This window comes from Amphiura filiformis, chromosome 11 (genome assembly GCF_039555335.1).
Source record: "Amphiura filiformis chromosome 11, Afil_fr2py, whole genome shotgun sequence".
Taxonomy (NCBI): domain Eukaryota; kingdom Metazoa; phylum Echinodermata; class Ophiuroidea; order Amphilepidida; family Amphiuridae; genus Amphiura; species Amphiura filiformis.
The window spans coordinates 59,707,620-59,719,940 of NC_092638.1; the positions used below are offsets into that span (position 1 = coordinate 59,707,620).

General features: G+C 35.8%; 1 protein-coding gene across 1 annotated transcript; it reads left to right on the top strand.

Annotated features, from left to right (window-relative positions):
• Positions 1-639: 639 nt before the first annotated feature.
• Positions 640-11,923, top strand: LOC140163822 (uncharacterized). Its single transcript, XM_072187138.1, has 3 exons — positions 640-676; positions 5,035-5,820; positions 11,067-11,923. The coding sequence occupies exons 1-3, from the start codon at positions 640-642 to the stop codon at positions 11,921-11,923; spliced, it is 1,680 nt and encodes a 559-aa protein (XP_072043239.1).
• The last annotated feature ends 398 nt before the right edge of the window (positions 11,924-12,321 follow it).

Below are 12,321 nucleotides of genomic sequence, written 5' to 3' on the forward strand. Positions count from 1 at the left end.
TAATGGAATGAATACGGTATATGTTGTAGTTTCAGTGTGACACGATCTGGTTCATGCAAGCCAAAAGCAGCAAATTTGAGATTGAGATAAAGACAAAAACATGGAGTAAGAAAAACAATAAAATACATAAGAAACTAGACAGCACAAAACTTCCTAACCTTAGAACCAAGTATGCCAGACCTTTGGAGTTTTCAGTATATGATAGCCTAATTTTTGTACAAGGTAATAATTATAGTAACTCAATTTTCAAAAGAGCCTCCATCGGCATCCATGGACTAGATTGTGTCACATATATGCAAATTATTATTTTTTAGTTATTATTAACTTCAATAAGTTAACCCGAAATGTTTATCATTGCATTATCTAAAATTTATCTTACATAAAACGCCCTTTGTAGCTTTACCTATAATCAACCTATGAACTTTCTCATGACGGGATATTCCCAACCTTCATTAGCCTATTTAGATGTTACAATTACATTCAACAGCAGAAAAGAATATCACAAACCAGCTAGATGTTCCTTATTTAGACAGCAATATATTCATATTTATGAAACGAATACATCATGAATGGGCTAATAACAAGAAAATGTTCATAAATGTATTAACAATAATTGGACTTGTGTATTACACTGCAACTATGGCTTCAGGAACAAGTTTCTTTCAAAAGGCTGCTGGTAAGTGTGGAATTGATAAGCATTTAAAAGTGGTATGAACATAAAAAATTAACTAATGATAACAGTTTTGCACAGTACCGGAAGAAGAAGAAGAAACTATGGATTGTTTGTTGTGTTAAGTTTCCTATGTTGTGCTAACACCAGCAAATGTGATTTTTTTTTTCAATAAAAACAAAGATTGAGGGTCAAACATCACTCAGCTTTTCTTACAATTACGAAGTTTTAGAAAATAAAGCCAAATCAAGCTCAAATAAGCTGTGGACTATTTTAACAGCATTGTACTGGTGAATAAAACTTTTAAAATTGATTTAGTGGCACCCTTTACTAATTGTCAGCACTTCGGACAATAGGGACTCACACAAAGGGAATAGAATTGCATCAATTATTTACAATAAAGTATATCAATGCATTACCAAAGCAATACAAAAAGTCTGATTTTTCCTTGTCTGCAAGTTATAATTTGTTACTCATACATTTGACCTGGGCCACTGTATGGATCTTTGAGTTTGTTTCAGTTAAGTTAACAATAATACCCTGCAAAAATAAAGACTTAAGGTGGTGTAGTTTTGTCAAAATCTGAGATTTTGAATAAACTATCTTAATAAGACAGTTACGATGGAAATATTAGTTGAACACATATGCGATGTTCATAACACAGTACGTACATGGAGTGCGGGATGGTTAAACACATACATCAAAGGGTCGTTCAGTATTACAACCGCAGGAGTAACATGTATTGGCGCTAGAAGTCAATTTTAATTTAATTTTCTTTCCCTCACTTGTTTGGCTCAAAATTGAAAGGGAACATATATCTAACAGTAAGAGCTATTAACATTTTATGGAAAAGAAATACTAATGTATTTTTATAGAAATGTTACAATATGGCTTTAAGATTAGTGACAATCACACTGATAATTTGAAAGGTACAACATGCACCTCTTCAAAGAACTTAAATACTTTTTACTCACCAACAGGGATCAAAAATTTTGTGTAAAAAAATCAGAGCTACACTGCTCATTATAGGTCTATTAATGCAAGGGGTAAAATAGCTTTTGCTGGGGGGGCTCACTTAACACGAATGACCATCAAGTATACTCCCCGAAAAGACCCCAGTCTTTGGACAGCGCAGCTCAGTGGCGTATCATAAGTCATCCTATTGTGGGGGCACCGACCATGATTGGGGGGGGGGGCCGCACCAGGCCTGGTGGGGGGGAACAAGCCATTTTTCGGCAAGTTTCCTATTGGATTTTCAAAATTTTCAGATCGATGCCCCCCCATGCCCCATTACGCTACGCCACTGGTGCAGCTCCCAAAGACCCCCTGAATTTGACCAAAACAGAGCGCTGAAATATCCTTGATTTCAATTATTTCAGCCCGATCCCTAAATTGCTCATTCCTAGCTCACATAAACGTTTTCCAGGCAATTTTCAACTAAGCTCGAAATTGGGCAAAAGTTTAGAATTTTTTTCAAAAGTTTTAGTCAAATTCAATCAATTTTGGCCCAAAAACGGCTGATTCTACGTAATTTTAGCACAAAATAAAAAAACACCCACAATGCAAAATCTGAGTATAGGTTAATTGGGCCCATAAAATTGCATTTGTTTTTGTCGGGGGAGGTACACTTTTGCTGGTAGGATGGAACTCATTTAGGGAGTGTTGTAAAAAAACATACACTATCATCGAATGCGAGACGTCTCACCCCGAAACCTATTCGCCCCAAAAAAGTTCACCCAATACACATTACATACCACGACCAGTTCGCCCCAATACACGTACATACCACGACCAGTTCGCCCCAATTGACTCACCGTGTATAACGTTGCCGTAGCGTGCATAGTACTATTTGATTTGATTTGTAGTAGGCCTAGTGTTAAACATGATGTAAATTACTTATAAATCGCCAGTGTAATAATTTATATAATATATGGCAAAACAAAACATTATATAAAAGAAAATAAAAACAACAAAAAACTCTTACTCTTGCGAGTTTTGTGTATTTTTATTTTACCGACTCAAACTCAGTTAAAATAAGTTTGAGATGTTCAAAACTTTCAAAACTTGCAGTCCTATAAATATGTTAAATCAGAGAAGATCTTCTTTGACATAATGAAACTATTAAAAGGACTGAAGGGGAAAAAATATTTGCCACATATTTCAAAGACAACTGCGCACAACTAGCAAAACAAACGCCAGCAGCAGCTTTGAGATGTTTTGTGGGTTCCGTGCTGTGCACCCGGGCTGTGCACTGACTTTTGCCCGCTTTTTGCACCCCGTGTAAGCGGCGGATATTTGCTGCCACTTCCGCGAAAACGCCGGGTGTGATATGTGTTCAATCCTGGTTCAATCAATGGTACCGTGACCAAAGCACGCGAAAGTGCCACAACACACCGACGGCGTACCTTGCTTGACAAGTCCCCGGGCCCGCGGCCGTGTGCCTTACACACTGATGTACGATCGATTGCTTGACAAGTAGGCCTAGTATGCTCTCAATTTGATTAAGACCCGGAGGTAGTGCCACAAAGAAGAAAAATGCAATGATTTTGTTTGCAAAACTGGTTAAAGTCCAGTATTAATACGATTTCTGTCAAATTTTAATTTGGTTATTCTTTGCCAAATATTATTATAGTAACAACTGTCAGGAAAGTTTTCTGGTCATTCTAAACTGTGATGTTTTAAAATAATCAAAGATATAACAATTTTTAAATATTAGTCTCAGATAATTATATATTCATATAGCTTGATATGCGCGTTACAACTCTTTACAATAACTTATTATTATATATATCTTTAATTGAAATGCTATTATTTTAATCATATAATCATAATTTTATAATGTTTCAGATATATTGTACATTGTAATTGACAGTTATCATGATTCATTTTGTTCTTAATTTCTGCAACTTGCCTGTCAATCACAGACTAATTATGATTGATTTAAACACCACGGGACATCTTACATTGTACGATGTGTCCTAATCCTCTCAATATGCCAACAATTTTAAGGCGGGATGTTTTAACTCGATGATGTTAATACAAATGTCGGCCTTATTTTATTGATTTATATCATACGCTAATACATAAGCTGGCATAATTATTCCCGGAATATCATGATTATATCGTTATGATCATGACAGAGTGCCGAATACGCAAAATTGCTGTTCTGAGTAAACGCTGCGGCGTTTGAAAATCTTGGTACCATGCTCGACCAATGGGCTCAATCGATCCAATTTTATATCACAATTTGGCCCCGAAATACCAATGACCGCAATTTTTGGCAAGCTGAGAGGGGGGCAAGCAATTTTTGGCACGATTTAATAGGGCGCCTTTTTAATAAAACGCTCTAAAAGGCTTAGGAAAAGAGTACGGAAACGCTTAAAAATGCAAATTGTCCTGCTCGCTGGGCTCACAACATACATCTAGACCATTTAAGGTTTGCAATTTGGGATCCCAAAATGTGACATGTTCAGGGGGGTAAAGAATTTTGGCGAGCCGAGAGGGGGGGGGGCAAGCGATTTTTGGCGGGCCGAGAGGGGGGCAAGCGATTTTTGGTGTGCCGTTTGGAAATTTTACCCGGGGGGGCTCATAATTATTGCACAGCACCTAAACACATTACACAAAATTGTTCCATTAATTGGATTTTTTACCCATGGTAGCTCCAATATCTTAAAAACATAATTAATTTGGCAGAGTTCAATGTAAGCTTTGACATTTTTAAACATTAAATAGGCTATCGCCCTTTTTTTACATTTTTAAAGTAAAAACAAAATTGAAGAAGAAAAAGTTTGTTCTCAGAGAATAAATAAATTGAATATCTCTTGTGTGAAATATTGTATTATAATAGGCCTATATTAAAGCCACGATTTCTCCGTGATACGGAAAAAAAATTTTCTTGTGACCTCACCTAGGGATCCATGAAAGGTACCCTTGAGCCAAAGGAGAGCAAAATCCAAGAGGGTGGGTGTACACTCAGTCTGTTTTGACATGGACTGACCCTATAATTTTTACTATAATACCGTATTAATTATTATTATATGAATAGGTCGTATTGATTATTCCATAATACATGAATATAAATGCAAACAATTGGAAGTTGTATTGATTGGCCATATGACCGCATGCACTGCATTCACGGCACTTTACAGTTTACAAATTACACAGTGAGTCAATTGGGGCGAACTGGTCGCGGTATGTACGTGTATTGGGGCGAACTGGTAGTGGTATGTACTGGTGTGGGGCGAAACGTCCTGACACCCTATCATCCATGAGTACCCCCCACCCCATACATTTGTTAGATAAATATTATCACTGAAACTGTAGCACTAATGAATGATGTCTCTTACATGGGGCCTATTTTTCAGGATCTGGTGTGTCGGATAAGGACATCAAATACAGCAATCTTGAATTCCATGAGGAGCTTGGAGAAGGTGGTTTTGGAACTGTAAACCGAGTGACATTTAAGAATGCATACAAAGGGTATGTGGAAGCTGCAGCAAAGACAGTGAGAGGGATGAGAAAAGAAGAGGTTGAAATCATGAGTAAACTTAAACATACAAATATTGTAACATGGATTGGATTTTATAGGGATGGCCCTGTCAATATCATTTTCATTGAGTATGCCAAAGGTGGTTCGCTGCATGATTATCTCTCTGATACCTCTAGGCCTCTGCCATATGCGTTAAAGAGAAAGTGGGCAAAAGAATCAGCTCTCGCAATACGATATCTTCATGAGAACAAGTGTTTGCATCGGGATATCAAACCCAAAAATTGTTTGCTGTTTGAGAACAACACCCTGAAGCTTTGTGACTTTGGACTTGCCAGAGAAATTGATGATTCCTTCACTTTGTCAAGTGCAAAAGGTACTTACCAATTTATGGCACCAGAAATCATCAACACCAATGCTGATAACAAGGCCACCTTTTCCATCTACACTGATATCTATGCTTATGGAATGCTACTGCTAGCAATATACACACGCCAAAACCCATTTCATGGGAAGGAGTATGGGTATGTTGTCTTCCATGTTGGGAATGGAACCCTTCAACCAGATATCCCTCAAGAGGTCCCTGAAGATATTAGAAATGTGATAAAGCAGTGCTGGGAAGTTGAGCCACGAAAACGTCCTACTATGAAGAGAATCTTGGAGGGTAAGTCATGTGCATACAATTAATTCTTCACAAATAGTCTGATATCAAGGATTCTCGAGTAATAATACACTGTAGGATAAGCCACACGTTTGCGCAAATGAAGTCAATCACACGCCCAATGCACGATCATGCATGTGATGGCATGCGCTGTGTAGGAGTGTATTTTCTGTGGAAGAGGTGATGCATGTTTACGTCTTCATTTCAAAAAAATATTAAATAGCAAAAAACGGCGAACAATTGGTCGTTTCTTTCCATTACTATCATATGGTGAAAAACCAAGTACCTGAGGAGTTAGCTTAATATGCTAGGAAAATATTCTCTGCGATGACCCCATGATGAGACTGGCTAAATAAGCTGTATTTTTGCCGGAAAGAGTCCGAATAATTGGCAGTCGATGTGCGTCATCTTGGAAAAATAACTCGAAATAGACTTCCTCGACAGTCGTTCAAGATTGAGGAACTAAGACTAATTAAATTAACTAATCAAATTGTGCACACTCAAATGCCCTAGCAACTGCCAATCAAATACATGATAAGTCCTTTTGACCAATAAAGCAGTAACTCGCATTATAGCCGTGCACAAGTACGTACGTTTTAGGCTGCGCACTGGATTGCATAGCAACCGGCATAGCAACTGTCAATCAAACTGCCGGCGAAGTGACTTCAATTTTTATACAGGGATTGAATACAAGTGTCACAGCCCTGCTGATATCTCATTACGCTGAGACTGTCAATCCTAGATCAGGCATTCTCAAATGGATATTCTGAAGTGCCATTCACCTTTGTTTCATAACCACAAAGGTGAAGGATATTTTTAGTTTTAGCTATAGCCCCCTCTCCCATTGGCATCAATCCCAGGGGACAGTCCCCCCCCCACCTTTTGGCAAAATGACCCATTTTTTGTTCTTTTCGGCCACTTTTTGACAATTCAGGCCGATTGTCTTCCCCCACCACATTCCAAGCCGGTTTGGCGCCAATGCTCTCTCCAGAAGTATTTAATTCTTTTTAAATGAGCATTTAAGTGCATTAAATGAGGCTATAGCGCCCTTTCCAACCTTCTCTATAAATCTCCATAGACTTTACATGTAAAATGAAAAAGTCCATAAAAAAGAATGGCGTCAAATTGTGTAACAAAATTTGCACAAAATGCTACTGTCTGTTCAATTAGCTTAGATTCTTGTATTTTTAAGATATTTGAAAAAATAAAAAATTGTGGTCAAAGTCATCAAAGAAAAGTGTTAGCACAGCCTTAGACCTAACGTGATTTATACTTTTCAAATTCCAAAGTTCAATTTGAAACCCCATTTCTTTTCAATTTTGGTCTTTTCCCGCGATATTTTTATAAAAAGCCGAATAATGTCGGGTACCATAAACTTTTTTGAATCAATTCATTTAGTGAAATGGGGACGATTGTCAGAATTAGATGCGCTGACGGTATTTATTCGACCATCCGCATCACGAAGTATTGTCCAGCAAAATAGCTATGCCAGTCATGCGTGTTGAAACCCCACTGTTGAAACATTACCTTAATATAAAAATGTGAAGATGAAGGTTTTCAGAATAGGCCCAGCAAATACATTCCTTGCATATTTATTTATTTATTTATTTATTACTTTATTTATTTATTTATTACTTTATTTATTTATTTATTACTTTATTTATTTATTTATTTATTTATTTATTTATTTATTTATACAATATAAAGAAGAACTAGTAAATATTACTCCATATCACTACAGACTGTTTCGCCCTAAGGCTCCTCAGGTGAATATTTATTTATTGATTGATTGATTGATTGATTGATTGATTGATTGATTGATTGATTGATTGATTGATTGATTGATTGATTGATTGTGTGGATGTGTCTGAGAGGGTGTGGGCCTAGGCCTACACATTTATTTTCAATTTAGTATTTTGTTTTGTTTGTTGAATACAAACTATGAGAAGGACACTTGGAAACTAAAGAACTGTGTACAATTCAATTATAAAATACAAGAAAATATTATTTAAAACAATGACTTAGGTTACAGAAAACAATTCTTGTAAAGTCACTGTATCGGAAAATATCAAGCGAATAGCTGATATTCTTGGGAAGGAATGATGGCATTAAACATAATTCAATTTAAACTGTATCGATAAAACCAGTTGAAATAAGAACGAAATTCATAATTTTAAGGCGATTTAATACCCTGATTTTCATCAGTACCCATCTTCTTTTTTTTGTTGCAAATTTATAAAGTATATAAATATGTTCATCATTTCATGTCCTGAACTTATAAAATATCTCTACACACAAAGTGGTTTTAATCCATTTTAGAAAATCATTTTAGCCCTATATATTTTTTTGTTTACTGTATCCTGGTAACTGAGATGTGTGTTTCATAACAAACCATGATTTATTCTATTGAACATGTCCAAGTAGAATACATGAATAGAATACATTAAATCCTTTGTTATACTATCTATAGAAATATACTCACTGATTATAACACTGAATAAATTAAATAGGCCTAAATAATCTCTTCCACATAGACAATTTAATACTACACCATGTATGTATCTTCTATAATATGTTGTTAGGAAAAGAGATTAAAAAAGGCTATAAGGTCATCAATGGTCAGGTTATAGGTCAATTGGTTCAGGTCAAATTCAGGCATCAATTTTGAATACATGTGATAGTCTGTGATATCATACATGTCATAATGAGGCATCAATTTTGATAGTTTTTCTGTTACAGGATCTATGATGGCGGAGTGGCGTGTGGATAGGCTAAAGTACCGTGGTCGATGTAAATGGTGAGTACAATTTAGATTGCCTAGTTGAGTTGGATTGGGCAAATAAATATAAAATAGTTACCAAAATCACAAAAATGAAGCTTACGGAAAACTACCTAATATGGTGGTATAGGTGACAAAAAATACAATCTTTTTCAACATTGCTGTAGTGTGGTTGTGGTAACCTGTTACCTATGGCTTAATTAAGTTTCAGTGACATAGTGTTGCAAGTTCAAAATACAAAATATAGCTCGACATTGAAAATAGAAGCATTTTAACAGGTTCGTTTTTTGATAGTTGTGGAGCACCAAGTTCATGAAGTCATAAAAGAAATCAGGGACCACTTATTCCCATTTTACATATCAACATTATTTCCCTAATGTGTTAGCAACACATATCCAAAATTTTAACGAAATCCGTTGATAGTAAGCTTTCCAAAATGAAGTGAATTTAAATCATCAGTGATGTACCTCCTTTTGGCTTCTATCTTCAAAAGCATGTAAGCTACATTGATACCGATGCCACCAATAAAACGAGAAGATTTGCCCTTCATTTTGCATACCACTTTGTCCAATTTTTTTGTAATTTCTTCACAAAAAGAAGAAAAAAAAAAAAAAATCAATGGGTGTAGTACCCCTTAATGTCATTGTTTAGGAAAAAATTAATGCTCAGAATAATGTTATGCATAATCGCCCATATATACCTCACGGAGCTTCACCTAATTTTGTGCAACAAAAACCGGTGTAGGCCTACCAACATCCCTTATATAATAGACCCTATCCAATAACCAGAACGGTATAACAATTGAAATGGCAGGACAGATTGGTGGACAGATTCGATAGGGTCTATGCCCTTAGTTGAGAATGGACCGTACCACTAGATTTGTGAAAAGGTCGCGAACCCTTTTGGTGGACCCAAGCACTGCCTAAAATGAGGCAAAATTGAAAAGAAATGGGGTTTTAAATTGAACTTTGGAATTTGAAAAGTATAAATCAAGTTTGGTCTAAAGCTGTGCTAACACTTTTCTTTGACGTCTTTGACCACATTTTTTTATTTTTTCAAATATCTTAAAAATACAAGAATCTAAGCTAATTGAACAGACAGTAATTGAGCAAGTATGTATGCAATGCACTTGTTTTCGAGAGGGGGCTATACGAAATATTTTTATGTATTGTATGTCACTGGTATGTGTGGTCTTTTCAAAAATAAAATGTCCATCTGAAACATAGGTGCATTGTCTGAATTAAAATTAACTGAACTGCCACTATCCAATGCGAGTGAGTGAAGCAAGCGCACCCTGTAACTGTCACACTTATCTTCAAAATGATTATAAATAAACTCAAAAGAAAGTGATTTCATTGACTGTCAACCGAATACATGCATGTCTCCAATAAATCATAACAAAGATATTATTATATTAGGCCAAAAAAAAAAAAAGGTTTGTCTCAAAGCTCACGAGAAATTTAAAAACAAATGCGAAATGCAATTTTTTTTTTTTTTTTTTTTTTTATTCCCGACTTTTTTTATGGTATTTTGATAAAAAAGTCTGATTTTCGCCGATTTTTCTGGAAAAACTATAAAAATTTTTTTTAAATAAAAAAAAATTCGCATTTCTTTTTTTTGTCAAATCGATGCGATTTTAAAACGACGCGCAAGCTTTGAGACAAACCTTTTTTTTTTTGGGCCTTAGTTGCATCGAGTTGAAATTTTATGAAAGTTTTTGTTTTATCTATTTATTTTTGTCCATTTTTTAAAGTGAGGTCACACGCCACTTGGAACCCTGCACGCACCGCTATCTGAGAATGCCCATCCTAGATGTTATAATAAGATGCTATATGCCTATGTTTCTTCTCCAGGAAGGCTCAACCTGCTTTCAAAGATCATGTTAAACAACACCTATCCCACCTTACATAAATTTGGCTCTTGATTCAGTTGAACTGGCAGTTACATGGCAAAAATAGAGTCAGATGCAAGGCTTTTACTCAAAATGCCTGTAATTGGTGAAAAAGACTGAAATAGTGGGTCTCAAAATGGGCTGAAAGAAAAAACATGTAGTGTGGAAATTTGGATTTTGAAAAAAGCTAAATTCAGTCAAAAACCTGAGAATCAAGGCAAAATACTCAATGCATCTCTGCCTTACTTTATGCGGCATCTCTGCGTTGGGTGTTGCTCATATTTGTCTAATCATCTACTATTATAACCCTAACTTCCCTTAATGTTACAAAATACTACTAAAGGAGGTGCCTCCCCTTCAGCGGGTGGGGGGGGGGGTAGGCACCACATAGGGCACCTTGGATCAATGGGAGGGTTAATAAAACTAAAACAAAACAATCATTTAACACTAACGGGGTAAAAACAAATTCAAAGTTTCATTTAATCATATAATTTTTAGCACTATTGAATATTTTCTGTTAAAAAATTGTTTTATCACTCAAAATAAGATAATTATATTTTATATTTTCATGGTTTACAGGCACACTACATCAGTGGACACAGAAAAGGGAGATCCAACTTGGCCAACCAGTGATGGCTAGAAGAATAGCCCTCCATCCTAATGGCAATATGGTGGTTTCCTACATGAAGCAGGTTCATCTTCTTGATGGTGATGGAAAGTACAAAATGTCACTGACTTCGCCTGAAACAGCAGGGCCATGGTCTGACTATATCATAGCAGTATGTATCTCACCACAAGGAAATGTGTACATTATACAGCGCCATAGCCACATTGTTAGAGTATTCAGTGAAAGTGGTACATACCTCCACAGTTTTTCTATTTTAACTGAAGGTGCGGATCCAAGTACAGCTGTTTACCCTTTATGTGCAGTTATTGACAGGGATGGTAATTTGCTAGTTAGTGACAGTGAACGTGGTGTTATTACAATACATGCATGTCCAGGTGGTGAGATAACAAGTCACATCAAATTAAAGGTACAAGATACCACATATGTAATGAAAGGCATTGTGAATAGCAAGAAGCAAATTCTATGGTATTGTACTCCAATAGGTTCAGTGTATAGTAAAGTGGTAGCCATAGATTACTCAGGAAATGAGTTGTATTCTTTCACTCCCAAGATAGAAGAAGATCCAGATGAGGCATGTGTGTATCCAGGTGGCATGGTGTGCGATTCTTATGACAATGTATTCATTGCCTTGCATGTTTGGGACAGAGCAAACACAGGTCATATCCACAAGTACAGTTCCACTGATGGTGCATTCCTTGAATGTACTGACAAAAGACTGTACCGCCCCTGTGATTTATCCATGACACTGGATGGTTCCTCAATAGCTGTTGCCAATTTGACATCAATACTGATCTATAGCTTGGAGTAGAAGGATTGGGTTGCAAAAGGCAATTTATTTCTGCCATATTAATCCTGTAAAGAAAATTTTTCTCCCAATTTATACAAATCAAAACCAAGATTCTCCATTAATGCCATCTCAAGTACAAATGCAGTATCAACATTTTTGTTATAAACTGACAATTATAACAATTTCCATTTGATTACACATGCAAATACATGTACAAATATCATGGTTTTTATGAAGATATAAGGGTGTAATATTATTAAGATTTTTCTCATCATTTAGATTACACATAAAATTATTGAGTGCACTTTATGTTACCGTGCTGTAAAGTAAAGCCTTAATGTACGATCTTTTTAAAATTTTATAGATTTTTCTTTTTTTTCTTCCAAAATTATAATATGCAATCATTATGAAAGTTCCCA